Source organism: Pseudochaenichthys georgianus, chromosome 6, assembly GCF_902827115.2.
Source record: "Pseudochaenichthys georgianus chromosome 6, fPseGeo1.2, whole genome shotgun sequence".
Lineage (NCBI taxonomy): Eukaryota > Metazoa > Chordata > Actinopteri > Perciformes > Channichthyidae > Pseudochaenichthys > Pseudochaenichthys georgianus.
The window spans coordinates 13,324,348-13,342,170 of NC_047508.1; the positions used below are offsets into that span (position 1 = coordinate 13,324,348).

At 39.8% G+C, this 17,823-nt stretch overlaps 1 protein-coding gene across 2 annotated transcripts in view; it reads right to left on the reverse strand.

Annotated features, from left to right (window-relative positions):
* Positions 1–17,823, reverse strand: part of gnao1a (guanine nucleotide binding protein (G protein), alpha activating activity polypeptide O, a) — a 170,244-nt gene that overhangs the window by 107,408 nt on the left and 45,013 nt on the right. For both annotated transcript variants that reach the window (XM_034084482.2, XM_034084481.2), the window contains exon 3: positions 5,370–5,511. In XM_034084482.2, the coding sequence (XP_033940373.1) occupies positions 5,370–5,511 (142 nt within the window). The remainder of the gene's footprint in view (positions 1–5,369; positions 5,512–17,823) is intronic.

A 17,823-nucleotide genomic window follows, 5' to 3' on the forward strand; every position in this document is an offset into this window, starting at 1 on the left:
AGTGCACACGAGCTGGTTTCTCAAACTTACCTACCCCACCTTTAAATAAAAATATCTAAGATATAGTATGACAATACAGTTCAAATAAAAAAAAACTCAGATTACATTGTAATTAATGTTGGCATGACTGGTTGCTTAATATCATTTTTTGCACCATAAGAAAACAAGTTAAAATCAGTACAGGTTTTAAGTTCAACTGGACGAGTATTCCAGTGCTTGATGGCCGTAAACGAAAATGCTGATCGTCCAAAGGCAGTGCGCCTCAGAGGGATGGTTAGATCTGCATTTGATGCAGATCTGGAGTTTTTGCAACTCTGCTCACGGCGAAGCTGAAAAAAGCCCCTCAACGGTGGTGTTGTAGAATTGTGAATGATTCTGAATACCAATCAAACTCGGGAAAGTAGAACATGACTATCAAAACTGAAAAGTTTGCATTTGGACAGTATATTGCAATGATGCAGTGGGTGTTTTAATGACTTTCTATCCATAACTTTTAAGGCTTGTTTATAAAGAACCTCAGGTGGTCTCATAGCAGTCTTATGGCACATTTCCACTGCAGCGGGGTAGCCCTGTTTAAGCGTCCCTAATCGTCCTCGCTCAGGCCTGGGGCTGCCTCGCTGGCCGTGGCGCATTCCCATTACAGTTTAGTACCTGGGGTAGCAACGCAGTGTAGGCGGGGCAATCGGCTTTTTTTCACATTTCGAGTTGTTCCGTCGAGCTCCCGCTGTGATCATCCCCAATGAGATGTAGGAACGTCGTCACCTCGATGTGCTTTTCTTTGACGTTGCCATTTTTGTAGCTCCTCCGTTTACAAAAATGCTGTGTATAGAAATGCTGCAAGCTTGCTTCTAGATATATATATATTAGGGCTGTCAGTCGATTAAAATATTTAATCGCATGATTGTCCATAGTTAATCGCAATTAATCGCAAATTAATCGCACATTTTTTATCTGTTCTAAATGTACCTTAAAGGAATATTTTTCAAGTTTTTAATACTCTTATCAACATATGAGTGGACAAATATGCTTTATGCTAATGTTTATTATCATTTGAACAATGACACATATTCTCATGCATATTAAACACAACAACCTCTGAATATTACAAATATTCGCCTCAATTCAACCTGGAACCTCTCTCATACAATACAAATGGTGTGTGTGTGTGTGTGTGTGTGTGTGTGTGTGTGTGTGTGTGTGTGTGTGTGTGTGTGTGTGTGTGTGTGTGTGTGTGTGTGTGTGTGTGTGTGTGTGTGTGTGTGTGTGTGTGTGTGTGTGTGTGTGTGTGTGTGTGTGTGTGTGTGTGTGTGTGTGTGTGTGTGTGTGTGTGTGTGTGTGTGTGTGTGTGTGTGTGTGTGTGTGTGTGTGTGTGAGAGAGATCGTTGGAGCTATGTGCAACTCAAGGCATATGCTCGAACGGGAGCTGCCTGGACGCTGCAATCATGTTGCTGCAATCATGAGTGTGCTGACTTCTCGTACAATGTCCCGCTGTCTGCTGCCTGCATCAAGTCAAGTGCTCGGCGCAGTTGTGTGGATAGGGCGCTCCTCTGTTTTCATTTAAACAGCTCCTTATATCCGTTAGCGCAGCTAGCTAGCACCAGATGCTAACAACAACAATAGCCGCGTTCACACTGCGGTACGGTAAAGCACGTAAGGTCTCTCTCTCTCGCTCGCTCGGGCCACACACACCCTTTTAACGCGTTAACTTGACAGCCCTAATATATTATATATGCACATATATATATATATATATGCGCATATATATATGCACATATATATATGCACATATATATATGCACATATATATATATATATGCACATATATATATATATATATGCACATATATATATATATATATATATGCATATATATATATATATATGCACATATATATATATATATATGCACATATATATATATATGCACATATATATATATATATATGCACATATATATATATATATATATGCACATATATATATATGCACATATATATATATATATATGCACATATATATATATATGCACATATATATATATATATGCACATATATATATATATATATGCACATATATATATGCACATATATATATATATGCACATATATATATATATATATGCACATATATATATATATATATGCACATATATATATATATATATATGCACATATATATATATATATATGCACATATATATATATATATATATGCACATATATATATACATACATATATATATATATATATATATATATATGCACATATATATATATATGCACATATATATATATATATGCACATATATATATATATGCACATATATATATATATATATGCACATATATATATATATATATATGCACATATATATATATATATATGCACATATATATATATATATGCACATATATATATATATATATATATATATATATATGCACATATATATATATATATATATGCACATATATATATATATATATATATATATATGCACATATATATATATATATATATGCAACGCTCGGGATGATCTCGCGTGCGATCTTGTGACGATTCTCTCTGACCAATCAGCAGTCGAGAGTGTTGACGTCACTAGTTCAGCCCTGGCCTGATAGAACCACGATTTCATGGGGCCGGAAAAGAGGGAAAAAGTACCCGCAAGCCGGTGCTACGCTATATGGAAAGGCCACCAATAACTGGCCTGGCCGCTTGAGGACGATTAAGGACGCTTAAACGGGGCTACCCGCTGCAGTGGAAATGCGCCATTAGTTGCTTGGGACCAGCAGGTTATACTGTAGTGAAAATGTGATAGTATCATGGCATGCAAAAAGGTTTTCGATGCTTCTATGGTTAATGAGATCCTAATATGTTTACATTTGAAAATGTTATATTTCAGCTTTCTCGTCATGCTTCTAATATGGCTTTCAAAAGTCAAATTGGCATCCAAGATCACTCCCAATCTGTCCAATCACATTCTATAGTGGGCCACTTCTGATTCGTTAGCAATGGCTGGTACATGTGGAGCACAGCACTTCTGATTGGTGTGGATGACTGACATACAAGAACAACAACAAAAAAATGTAAAAAAATGCAAAAAATCCAAGGCTTTGCGATTTGATAATCGCATCATTTCAAATTGCGATTTCGATTTAAAATCGATTAATCGTTCATCCCTACTACCTGGCTGTATCTGCTACCTCTGTCCCTAGCGAGAGGGTGTTTTCCACAGCAGGATCCCAGGAGATCTGCCCTTTCGGCAAGCAATGTGGACAAGTTAATTTTTCATTAAAAAAAACATGAAAATACAATGACAAGCAAGTCATTATGTCAAGCTGGCTGCTTAGGTACTAGTGCAGTACAGTTCAAGTACAGATTATTTCAGTTCATCGAAATGCTGCACCTTAATGTTTATTTCATTATATTCTGTATTTATTTGAGTGAATACATTATTCACAGTTTAATAATAATTAAAAACCCCCAAAAAATGTTTTATGTTTTGTGATAATTGTTTCAGCTGTACCGAAAATGTACCGAACCGTGACCTAAAAACCGAGGTACGTACCGAACCGAAATGTTTGTGAACCGTTACACCCCTAGTACGTATGTAATGTACATCTTGACAACTCTTGGTTTGAAACGTGATAGTTTTGGGAGCTAAAACCTGAGGCAACGGACAGGAGAGGTTGGTATAACGCAACACTGTCTGCATGATCGTGACATTTCTAATTAACCTCCTACCATTGCACTGTATTGAGTGAAAACTGATTCTCTTCTGTGGATTACACTCATAATCCTTCAATTAGCGTATAATATATTAAACTTGTGTGCTTTAGGATTTAAAGGACTTAGAAGCAGGACTAACTTAGATTGCAATGAGCCTACATGGAACTAGCATGACAGGCAGTATTTCCCATCATGCCCTGTATTATGAATAAAAACCCATGTCAATACAAACTGACACCACTTTTGACAAAAAGTTGAAGATGGTCATCAGAGCCAAGGAGAAAGAAAATATTTTTACATGACAAATAACTTAAAGAAAATACTTTATTTTGACTTCTCAACTAAACACAAGAGACATTGTCATTGTCATGATTTCCTTCTCTCTACTATCCCAACGTATATTCTCATTAAATGCTCTATAAAGCATCTGCAAACGCTAAATATGCAGCTGTTTGTTTTGGATTGTATTTTCTGCCTGAGAAATTATGTTACGCACCCGTTATAGATGATACCCAAACTAATTCTCCAGCTGATCGCATAATATGCCCAACTCTGCTGACAGACACAGCTGCTGAATAGGCAATGTTTAACCAGTCCAAACTGTATACAGTGCATGGGGAAGTTGTGCATTAACCATGAACATCAATCTGTCCTTGGATTATGAGCTGCAAGTGAGCCTTTGGCAAGGTGACTGAGTGTGTGTGTGTAGTCCACATTGCTACACTGCAGCCCCAGTAGGTCTTCTAATAGATGTTAAAACCAAATATGTAAGCAAGTTACTGGCATAACCTAGATTATTTTTCCTTCTTATGTCATTTTATTTTGGATGCATTATTTATCAGTGTATGTAAAAAATGCTTATTTACCATTATCAGCTCTAGAAAAAAAGCTGCTATTAAATCTAGATGTATTCTACATTTACAATAAAACTCTGCACAGGCTCAGGCAGGCACAGTAACAACGACATGTTTCCATGACAGATTGACAATTATAGTGACCAAATCAAAATAATGTGATTTATTCTGTCCATCCGTATTTCTTCCTGAGAGGTCGGAGCTGTGACCTTAAGCTGGTAGAGATAGGTGTCTTGCCCTGAGATACTTTATCAGGTCCGACACAAGAGCTGGACTCCTGTTGCTTTGGTTGAAAGACAGTAACTCTGTGTAAGGCACATTGTGAACTCTCCCTCCAATTTTGCAGTGGCAACTTGCCGTATTAAAGACTAAAGCTGAGCATTTGACGAATAAGCTCAATGGTTCATTCTGAATGATATCTCCATTTAGCTTTGTTCAGTTTACAGCTGTGTTTTGTTTCTGTGCTACATTTCAGTGTTTTAAATACTACACAACACACTGTTGGTGATAGAATTTCCAAATGTAAGTGTAAATATTGCTGTGGGTATGTGATTCCACTGTATGCATCTGGTGTGTGTGTGTGTGTGTGTGTGTGTGTGTGTGTGTGTGTGTGTGTGTGTGTGTGTGTGTGTGTGTGTGTGTGTGTGTGTGTGTGTGTGTGTGTGTGTGTGTGTGTGTGTGTGTGTGTGTGTGTGTGTGTGTGTGTGTGTGTGTGTGTGTGTGTGTGTGTGTGTGTGTGTGTGTGTGTGTGTGCGCGTGTGTGCATGCGGGGGGCGAGTGCTGACCTTCCGCTCTTTGTCTCCGTACTCCAGGCCCAGTGTATCCATGGCACGGACGATGGCTGCCAGAGATTGGATGGTGTTGCTGTAAACGACAGGCTTGTACTGCTTTACGTCATCACCAGAGAAACCGTCCTCATGGATGATCCTAAACAAGCACAAATACATACAAATTAGTCAATAGGTTGATAAGGATTGGCATTGCTTTTGTGTACAGACAGGGAACAACAGTGCTTTCATACTCCTTATACAGACATGAATAGGAAACATAAAAACATGAATGAAATAAGAAATGATGTATGAATAGCCAGATTTGATAGTGTGTTGACAATTTATTCATCTCCATGTATAAAGAGAACTGGATACAGCGCTGGAGGCAGGGCATGAAGCCAAAATAGCATGACAGAACAAAAATACCAGTTTGTGTACCTGGATGTTTAAGGACTCTGGGCCTAAAGAGGATGCGCACCTGGATTTTCCTTAAGCCCCACCTCCAACCAGCCGGGCTCAAATGTTAAAACAATTATGAAAAACCTATTAATGGAGTGGGAAAATAAGTCTTGGCAAAGTAAATGTTCCTAAAAAAAATATGTACATATATACGCTGTTTCACTAACATATCTGAAAGTTAGTATGGTAAAAAGTATTCTTGGGCTCAATGATATCATGTGACTGGCACAGAAGTTGTAGTACTGTCGTTTGGCCAATAAGGAAATTAGCTTCAACACCTGGTGCACTTCCTGGGGACTTGGGTGCACTTGTGCAACGATCAAAAGGTAGATAGAATCCTTGGTCTGGGGCTGAGGCAGAATGTTGACCACCAGCAACTAAACTATTTTCAGTCAAGGAATATTTCAAACATGTCTGTATAGTGTGAACCTTTCCCCAAATACAAAAGACTCGGAAACACAACTCTCTTTATATGAAAGTTTAAAATACAAAATGTTTTTCCTATTCCTGGTGATCACTGCATCTAGGTCATGGTGCAAAATGTGTGTTAGTATTTCCAAAGTGTTACCATTTACATCCCATACAACATTGGAGAGCCCACAGTTGTACATTGTGGTTCCACTAATGTGCATTAATCTACATATTCTGTAACCTGCATGCCCTGGAGATACTGTATCACAATAACCTGATTGAAGATATATATATACACACAACTGAAATGTTAAATTAAAAAAGGTATTCATGTATTTTCTTTGGAAGTTTTTCCTTGTACGATGTGAGGGTCTAAGGACAGAGGGTGTCGTATTGTCATACTGATATTCTGTACACACTGTGAAGACCACTGAGACAAATGTAACATTTGTGATATTGGGCTATATAAATAAACATTGATTGATGATTGATTGATTGATTGATGTAGACATTAGGGCTGTGCATATTCACTGGTCTCACGATTCGATTACCATAATCCTGTCAACGATTCGATATCCCGATGCATCACGATTCCAAACAATGCGTTGCCTCCTCAATTTTCTATATTACTGCACATGGCTTCTTTTTCATCAATGAATACATGCAGTAAGATACATATGAACTCCCTTTTTATTATTTAGAAAGTGCGTCAGAAATCAATAACATAAATGTCTTGACATTAAATAATAAACCAAAGTAAACCAATTGTATAGGTCTGGCCTCCATATATTTGCGTGTGAAATTGTTCCATCCTCAAAAACTAATGCTTCTGCAGTGTAGCTGCAGCTTCGAGCAACAGTTTTCTACTCAAAAAAGGACACAGTGGCCCAATTCCTATCCACCCCCTACACACTACCCCTCCGTTCGCGCGCAGGGTCCGCCACATTAAGTGCTGTTCCAAACAAACGAGTGTGGAGGGGGAGTGGGTTATCAAGCCCTCAAACAGCGAGGCTGCATCGGTGCTGACTTCACCTGCTGCCCTACCTGACCGGACTCAACGCTGTGTGTGTCCGTCATGAAACAAGCTGTTTACAAACAGTTCCTGCAAACATTCACTGATAAATTGCGATGTTAACAACCTCATGATCACCTCATATTTGTTTAAGTTAGGGTCAAACCTGTGTTTAGTCATACCTATGCATTTTATTATAGAGTAGAGTTTTAGATATTTACAGACTGTTGCAAAAACTAAGAAGCTTATAAACATCAGGTTTAAAACTAAAAGAGCTTTACAAAAAAGCTCTCACAATTAAAGATGTTTGGAGTTTTATTTTAGTTATTAATTTTATTTTTTGTCCAAAAGATGCTGATTTGAAACCGTTGTTACATACAGTTACAGCTAGTGCTGCGTACCGGCAAGTTTCGGTTCAAGTCAAAACCGGAACGTCGGGAACCGGTACTTGGACTCGCAAAAAAACTAGCACTTACGTATATTCTGGTGTCTGTTGTTATTTAAACATTCCCTGATAAACGTTATTCAGCGTCAATAAATGAGTGCTAATCCCAGTGTGCTCAGTGTACAACATCACATGTCATTTCACCTTCGATTCACGGTTTGAAAACGTAGCCTTTCGCCACATGCTAATGCTAACCGGAAGTGAAGAATTTTCAGAATAAAAGTATTAGTTAAGTTAATAGTGTGAACTTCCGGTTTTTTCAGAATAAAACTGATTTAAATTAAATAGTGTATTTAATTCAAAATTACGCCATATCAACATTGATTTTAATTTCTAACAGTATGTATGTACATCACTATGTATGTAGTATGTACTGTATAATGTACACATGTAGAGTTGTAGAAAATACATGTACAGACAGTACAGTACACTCTGACTGTACAGTCACTACAGTTTAGCCTATACTGTATAGTAGGTGTGTAACAGTGTAATGCGTATAGTCTACTCTACACTCTACCTTTCAGCAACGTTTTAGGGATTTAGGCTCAGTCAGCTCAGGGACTGTTTGGTTACTTTAGTTTGGTAAATGAAATAAATGTTTGAACTTTGTAGTAGTTCACTGTAGTTGCTGTCATAAGTCATTTGTAGACTAAGTGGCAAAAAGTGTTTTTTCTACATTTGTACTTTGTAGAGAAATGTGGACACAAGTTAGATGGGAGCACAATACACCTGATGAGTTTGAATTTGAGTTGATTATTGTTCATTTTAAATTGATAATTAGCTCACAATAAGTTCACTTTAGTTACTCACACAACTTGACACAAGACATGGGTTCAGGTCCGGACTTATAAGTCCGGACCTGAACCTGAACCTCTGGACTTGAGTCCGGACCTGAACCTGAATGTGAGTCCAGGTACGCAGCACTAGTTACAGCATTTCCTGTTTCTGCCGGAGAGAGGGGATTTTGTTCCAAAGCTTGCCGCTGTATTTCCACCCTCAACCTGAAAGGAGGGAGCCTCGTTAAGCTGCGAGTGTCACTCCGTCACGGAGTGGGTAGGGTGGCATCACAAACATGACTTGAGTCTGAACACAGCAGACAAGAGGAGTATTTACAACAGCATATCAAAAATAGTGCATGTGGGTGCACACTTATTCTCTGTCTTGATGTTAAATAAATCTCATGATTATATGAGATTAAGTTAGCGTCATCATATCTCAATGAGTGATTAAGTGAATAATAACGTTTCTATCAGGTTACTATCAGCCTGTCACTCATTATATTCAGGGAGGGGTTTGGAAGAACAGAGGAGACGGTGATCGTGGAAGCTTTCCTCCTGCCTTCACAAACTGTACACACGTATTTATCATCTGAAAATAGCAAGAGGATATTCATACTCTGCAATCTGCAAAAAAAAAAAACTGACATGACGATAACGAGTGTTTTTCAAAAACATAAATCGATGTGTGTCTCTGAGCCGCAGCGACACGGCCTGATTCAGAGCGGGTCATTCTGCTTGTTGGTTCTGGAGTTCTTGTGTTGGTGGATAAAGCAGACTGCTCCGTGTTTGGAGTCGCTGTGCCGCTGTCACTTCTGTTCCCTGATCTCTGCGTCACCGACCGATTTGATATTTGTGTGACAGAAAAAAACGTTATTATCCAGCCGCGACCGGAATATCAGGAAGCAACGTTAATACGCTGTAATCGATTATGTTCCTGCATCGATGCAGAATCGTCCACGTCACGATGCATCGTAAAAACGATTAATTTCAACACCCCTAGTAGACATAAGAAATGTTCCTGGGCTGTATTAGAAATATTGGGTAGATATAGGAGTGAAAAGGTTTCCAAGAATTGGGGGTGAGGGGTTAGTGAGAAAACACAGGTGGTCCAAGGTGGGTTACAACAAAAACACAAAAGAAAGAGGGAGCAGGAGCGGGGGGGGAGGGTTGGAGGCTCCATAACCAGCGGGCTAAGCTGACATTTAGGCACACTGGGCTAGCAGCAGCCCATCCTGCTGTTTTAAATGTCATACCGCCTTTCACTGCAGTTACACAAGGACACACCGACAGACAGATTTAGAGGCAGTTAGACAGTTACCCATGCGGACAGACCGTCAGGAGGATGTAGACATGGACAGATGGACAAATCAGAGAAAGTCAAACACAGAGAGTTGACAGAGTGATAGACAGCCATGAACACCAGACAGGACACCAGAAAACAACGGCCTAATACAGACAGACGGATACAGGTTGGACCAACATTGTGAGGCGATTCAGAAAGACTATGTCCCCCCCACGCATGAATTAATCTGAGTGAACACAATTTCCACCAGAAAGAGCTGAGGATAGAGCCAGGCTCGTTCTTTAAAACATATCTAGAAACAAAAACACCCATCTTGATCTACTTCAGTACATTTGTCTAGCCCTACTGAGGCTCTACCCTCATGACACCTCCTGATACACCACAGATACGCCAAGGGGCACACCACCCACACATCTCTGTGATGTTTGACCCGCCTACCCACTGCATCTATTCAAGTGCAACACATTTTTGCCAGTAGGATTTGGTTGATTTGATCAGGTACAATTATTTTTAGAAGGGTAATTCGAAGACCACAGATAGCATTAGTATTTGAAAATGTGTGTGGAAAGTTGTAGAACCATTTAGAACATTTGACAACATACACTTTATTGAGGCGATCTTGTAGTGTAGAGTGTGAAGAAATATTTTAATGAGATCTGTGCAGGGGAGAATTTTAGCGTTTTCCCTATGTGTCTTGTTTGTAATTTACACAGGGCAAAAGGCCCTGCCTCCCTGTGGGGGAGTGTGGCTAATGCGCAGATGGTGTTAACAGACCAGTCCTTTGTCTTTGACATGTGTGATATCGATTAGGATGGAAAGCGCGTGAATATAGGCCACTCCTATATTCTCTGTGTAGAATTGCGCTGTTCTGCTCTGTAATGAGCAGTGTTGACTTGGGATTCTCATGATGAAAGTTGTGTCGATACCTTGTAAACGCTCACGGCCATGACTCTCAATAAACTCAGGTATTTGATTTAAAGCGGATTCCAGCTTCCATTTCTTTCATCAACATTGCTGAGCAGAAGTTTCTCTCACAGATTGGCGTCACGGAACAGGATACCAAAAGATCTTCAGAGGCTGGTAAGTATATTTCTATTTTGAGATTGGCTTGCCAGTATCTGAGGTTGACAGTATCATAAAATTACCTGTAAAAAGAACTGAGCTGCTGCAATTTTTTTTTGTTTCTCTACTCATTTACATTCGGAGGCTAATTATAACCTCGGGAATCGGTGTCAAGGGGGAGTGGCCGCAGTTGCAATTGTTGTCTGACACAGTACACTTAGCAGGCTATGCTGTTGTAAATGACTGGGAAGTTTTAGAAAGCCGGGCCTTGCCAAATGGCACGTCGGCTCAGGCCGCAGAATTGTATGCTCTGCTGAGGGCGTGTATTTTGGCTAAAGATAGAGTTGCAACCATTTTCACAGACTCCAGGTATGCATTTGGTGTGTGCCACCATTTTGGTGTCTTGTCGAAAATGCACGGTTTCTTAACTTCGGCTGGTAAGCCTATTCAACATAATGCGTTAGTAGCTCAGCTATTAGACGCTATCATGCTCCCTACACAGCTAGCAGTAGTTAAGTGCGCTGCTCACACAAATTCTGATGATCCTATATCGCGTGGAAATGCGTTAGCCGACACCGCGGCTAAACAAGCAGCAGTTTCCTCTTCTTCTATGGTGCTCCAATGCCCCTTCGACACAATCCGCAGAGCCCATTTGTTTGCCTTCCTTTAATGATGCAACATGCAAGCCCGCGCTGATGTTAGGGATAAAGATTTATGGCTAAGACGAGGTTGTACACTTGACGCTGAGTCCAGCTTGTGGCTCCACCCAGACGGACGGATGGTCTGTCCACGTTCATTCCTCCATGTTTTGGCACATGTTGCACATGACAAATCACATGTAGGAAAAGGAGGGATGAATGGGATTATAAAGTCCCAATGGTTTGCTCCAGGCATTACACTAGCTACACAGACCCTAGTAGATAGATGCATGATATGCCAGCAGACAAGACGAAGAAGTGGTCAAATTCAGCATGAACACTTACCGCCCCCCTCGGGGCCCTTTGTAAATATGCAAATTGACTTTTCACATATGCCACCATGCCAAGGATTCAAATATATTTTGGTAATAGTGTGCCAGTTCTCCAAATGGGTAGAGGCCTACCCTACCAGAAAAGAAGATGCTAGAACAGTTGTAAAGTGTCTTCTCAAAGATGTTATTCCTAGATTTGGTGTGCCCACAGGAATTAACAGTGACAGAGGTCCAGCATTCATTTCTAAGATAACCCAGAGTCTAGCTACAGTGTTAGGGTTCAAATGGCAATTGCATGTTTCCTATCACCCACAGAGCTCACGCCAGGTTGAGAGAATGAACTTGACTATAAAGGAGAAACTCACTAAAACAATGTTGACCACAGGACTAAAATGGGTAGACGCGCTGCCACTAGTTCTGTGCTCCATCAGAAGTTCACCAAATGCAACGACAGGGCTTAGCCCACACGAGGTATTGATGGGAAGGGTAATGTTCGCAGGATCTAGCCCCCCAGTAACACCCCACAAACTCACTCTTTTGTGGACAGAGGATTACATGACTAACTATGTCAAATATCTAACTGACATGTTGAGAAAGTTTCACAGGCAGGTGGCTGACGGGCTCCCCCAGCCGGGAGAGGAGCCCACCCACCCCTTTCAGATTGGTGATAATGTACTAATCAAATCTCTTGAAAAAGATGCTCTGTCTCCGAGGTGGAAAGGTCCTTTCCAGGTGTTAATAGTGACCAGAACAGCCCTAAGAGTACAAGGGAGACCGGAGTGGATTCACGCTACAAGATGTCGTCTCTCCCCTCTACCGGATGCTGGCGTGTGAAGGCAGTCATCATCATCGTCATACTGGGTCTTCTGTACCTGGCCAAGGTCACCCTGCTAGATGGAGCTGTGGAAATCCCAACGACAGGTGGCGAGGGATCTCGCCCGTCTGAGGAAGAAAATAAGGTGCTCTTATCTACGAGCGCAGACGACTTGACCACTCAGGGCCCAGACCCTGAGGGCAAAACGACACCAACGGGCAAATCAGTGCCTAGCGACAAGGACAGGTTGTATCCAATCACCACACAGACATTCAGTATGGTGCAAGAGACACAACGAGAAAGAAAAGGAGGAAGAATCAGGAGGATTGTCTCCCTCCCTGATCATAAATCAGAGACTATTTCTTTTAACTGTCCAGCTTTAATATGTGATCCATCCAACTGTATTATTATATTTTATGTGTCCTTAGTTCACTCAACGTGGGAGATATATCCAATGGACCAGTACCGTGCGGACGGGGTGGCGTCGGAGGGGGTGAGAATAGCACTCGACACCATTGAAGACATGCCCCCAGAACTGTGGTGTAGCACTAGAGAACAGGTTAAGACACTGATAAAGGATAAAGCAACATGTAGAGTGAGGAAACCAGATTACCAGGTTCCCAATCCAGGTGCTACTGCATGCAAACTGTCTGGACCAGATGGAAAAACAAATGTTCTATCCACTCCACTTAAACACTCAGGAGGTGATGTAGATTTTTCAAAAAAGGCCTTAATCACTCCTTTTAAACGAACTAAAACTAATTCTGCAGTAAGTTTAATGTTAGACTACGCACATGAACGTAATATTAGCAACTGTTGCCAGAATCCATGCATTCTCCCATGTTTAGCCCAATTCCTTTCACAAAAGTGGAATATAAATTAGTCAGCTGGAACGATATTGACTCTAGGATTAGCGATGAGGCTGAGGACTGCTACACTCCTTCATACCCAACAGAATCGGATAAACCGTTACAGTACGAGGGTCTGGTCTCTCTCATTGTTGAGACAGTAAATACAAATTACCTGCCTGACGGTTTCAAACGATTGATGTTTTTAAAACTAATATATGTGAAGAAATACATTAACCTAGCTTTTGAATACAGATTCCAGTTAGCTCTGGTACAAACTAATTGTTCGGTTAATTCCACAAGTCCAACATGCACAAAACAACCACACATGGCATCTTTATTAGTTGAAACTTTAGTGACAGTGGTACCCTGGTTTGGCTCCAGAACAGTGGACTCCGTTGAGGTTCAAATACATGATTGTACGCAACCAATACCCCTAGCCAATCCCCCTACATGTGACTGTTCAATATATGTTCCCCCAATTGTAGTACATGAATGGAAGAATGTGTCCATCTGTTTCCAGAATGAAGCAGGATCTCACACCTCTCTGGATGTGGGACACAGCGACTGTAATACCATAGTGAGGGTAAAATTAGCCAGAATTCCCCTCCCACAGAGTTTACTTAGTTTGTGGCGACCGGGCTTATGGCTGCGTACCATATGACGTTTTTTTATGGCACCTGCTATCTAGCCTACCTAATTCCTTTAATCCGTAAAGTAGAGGCAAATGAGATTGCAGCGATACTTCCCTCTCTACACAGGAACAGCAGGTCCATTACAAAAGGACAACAGGTAGCGAGCCTATTTTTGCCTTGGTACGGCATTTATGTTAGTCAGCAGGAAATCATGGCATTATCCAAAGTAGTGGAAAATCATCTAAATGTATCAAACACAGCAATGTTAGCTGAACATAAATAATTGCAAGAAGTTAGGACAGTAGCACTACAGAATCACATGGCGCTGGACCTCCTCTTAGCTGCCCAGGGGGGCGCATGTAAAGCAATTGGTGCGGAGTGCTGTTCCTTTGTCTCTGACGCCACACCGGAAGTCATGGATATGATTCATGATACGGCTAACGGGATAAAAGAATTGCATGAAATTCATGGGTTTACATTTGGGGATTTAAGTGGAACCCTTGGATCCTGGGGAGCGGGGTTGGTTAAATTTGTGGTTACTGTTGCAGTGTTTATCTTGGTTGTGCTAATCCTAGTGATTTATTTGATCACTGTAGTTAAATTAGCCATATGCAGGGTTGCCAAGACTACCCTGCAGGCCCCACAGAGGCTAGTGGGGTATTCTACTGTAAATGACACAATGTTGATGTACGACACCGAGCTTCCAGACCCATGGGTCTCCATGGCAGTTCCTGTACCATGGGTACCTCCTTTCAGCGATTGATACATTGATTAAAGTTGACACTCAGAATAAAGAATAGATGTTTTGATTTGCCTTGAATAAAGAACAGATGTTTTGGATGTTTCCTTCCTCAGGTTGTTACAATAAAATGTCTGACTTTTCCTTTTCAGATTTTGAACAAATGTATTTGAATAAAATGTATGTAGTAAGTGCCTTACTCTTGAATTAAGTGTATTGAAGTAAACGTAAAGTAATGTTAAAGATTGAGGACACTGTACCTTTACAGATTACAGATTGATCGATTCATCACTGTGAATGTATACCTTAACTGGGAATCTTAACTGGATTCCTTATGATTCTGATTTTATACCTCAATTGGATTTCTTATAATCCTACATTCTAATTGTGTTTTAATAAGTAATTGCCTTGAAGTAAATCTTTAAGATGTAAGCTGATTTTGAATTTGTGTTTGATGAATGAGATTAACTGAGTGATAAATGATAAAAGATCTTGTTTTGAAACATATATTTTACCATTATATTTGTGTATTACATGTGTGTTATTATTGTGCTTTTGACAAAAAGAAATCAAACACTGAAGAGAGATGATTTTTCTATTGTGGTTGTCTGTATCAACCATTGTGATTGACTGTTTCAATCTTATTCTGCTTTTGATGTAATTAATGTAATGAGAAATCCACACAAACTCTGAGGACGTTTTATTTGATTTAAGTAGTGATTGAAATATTCTTAGACTAATGTTAATTGGTTATCAATAAATTGATAAAAGGGAGGATCTGTGAAGAAATATTGTAATGAGATCTGTGCAGGGGAGAATTTTAGTGTGTTCCCTCTGTGTCCTGTTTGTAATTTACACAGGGCAAAAGGCCAAAAGGCCAAAAGGCCCTGCCTCCCTGTGGGGGAGTGTGGCTAATGCGCAGATGGTGTTAACAGACCAGTCCTTTGTCTTTGACATGTGTGATATCAATTAGGATGGAAAGCGCGCAAATATAGGCCACTCCTATATTCTCTGTGTAGAATTGCGCTGTTCTGCTCTGTAATGAGCAGTGTTGACTTGGGATTCTCATGATGAAAGTTATGTCGATACCTTGTAAACGCTCACGGCCGTGACTCTCAATAAACTCAGGTGTTTGATTTAAAGCGGATTCCAGCTTCCATTTCTTTCATCAACATTGCTGAGCAGAAGTTTCTCTCACAGAGTCGACCATAGGTGCCAACACAAAATAGTTACACCAGGAGATTGATAACCATCTGTGATGTGGCTATAATGACCAAATGGCTAAAGGCTAATAATAGAGCATCTAAAACAGTCTATAGTTTCAGAAAAGTACATTACTTACTGTAATGCAGCCTTTGAAAGTAGAGAAAGACTAGATCTTATTACGATATTTCCAAAATGGAATACAATATCCAGCCTCATATCACAATAGCAATATATAATTGATTCATGGCCCAGCCCGTAAGTAATCTAGAAATCTGTCTTCAGAGACAGGTTTGTGTATAACCTGTGTACATGTTTAAAGAATCTGAAAATGGTGGATTCCTGGACCCATTACCAAAGTACGAGTATGCACATAGGGATTGATTTACAGTTTCACAACCCTCCTTTGGTGTGAATTGAACAATCATACCAAATAGAAATCATTAATTAAAATAAAGCAACAGAAGAACACATGTAGCCATGTAAGCAGTTCCAGGGGGGCAGTACTGCAGAGCCAGAGAGCAATTGTTTGGAAAATTGAAATGTGCTGTCCCATGAGAAATTACAGAGAACTTGGAATAGGAGCTTGGGGATTTAATTGGCTCTACTGGATAACATTCAAGAAATTGTTGAGAAATACTGCTTATGGGGTATGATGCATCATAGCTGAACCAGAGGCACAGTTCAGACATTTGGGAAATAATCGTATTATTCTTGTCTGAGTGCAGTTGCCAGGCAACTTGCAGAGACTCAGAAAGTTCCTGCTCCCTGCTAAGCAAGATATCATTTGTTAATTAGTGAGCTTTAGAGGTACAAGTTGGCGGATTTTTTAACCTTTGAACTAGTCTGACTAACAGAGCGTGGGTATTAGCCTGCCTTTAGGCTGTATATTTCGTATTATTCTCCCAATCTTTGTTACTGTATTGCAAGGCACTGCGGCTGCATCCGGGTCTTAAGCCCTGCCTATGACATTAGGATTTGATGAAGGAAACATAAACCAGCCAGAGTTGTTATTTATTATTACTCTATAGCAGAATGATTATGGGCCATATTTTCTGCAGCCCTGACACAGCACTGTGGATATTATTATTTTTAACAGAGCAAGCCGTTTCCTCGTGTCGTCTTCATGCTACGCTAAGTTAAGCTAACCTGACAGTCTTCTGACTTTTGTCATGTAACACTCAGGAAGAAAGGAAAAATATATCTAGAGCTGCACGATTTATAAAATATGTATTTAAATGTTATCAATATCGCTATAAGGAATAGCACAATATACAAATCACAGTAATTGCAATATTTAGTAGAGGCAAAATATATTAAGAAAGATCTTAATTAAGTTTAGGTTCCCGACCTTTAAACAGTCTTCTACGGTCTTAATAAAAATATGTGTTTGGGACAAATCACACCATGATCATTTTGAAATATGGTCAATGTTAATGTGAATAATGTTTCAAAAATCATCATTACAACCAATATTACCAATCATAAAGAAATTTCTCTCTCAGTGAAAATAATTGCAAATAGTTAATTCAGTGTAAGAAAAAGTGTTTAGAGAGTACTTGTTCATGGACAAGTGAGTTTGGCAATTTACTTATCCGAATACATTTTTCACTTGTCCATTGCTATATTTTGTGCATGATGCACCTATTTTAAATATTATTAAATAACAACATAAAGCATATAAGAATCTGGGTTACTGTAACTAAGGTAACATTTAATTGTTTATTTGTTCATATTTGGCAAGAAACATGCTATACAAGAATCTTCCTCATGGGGCCACTGGAATCTT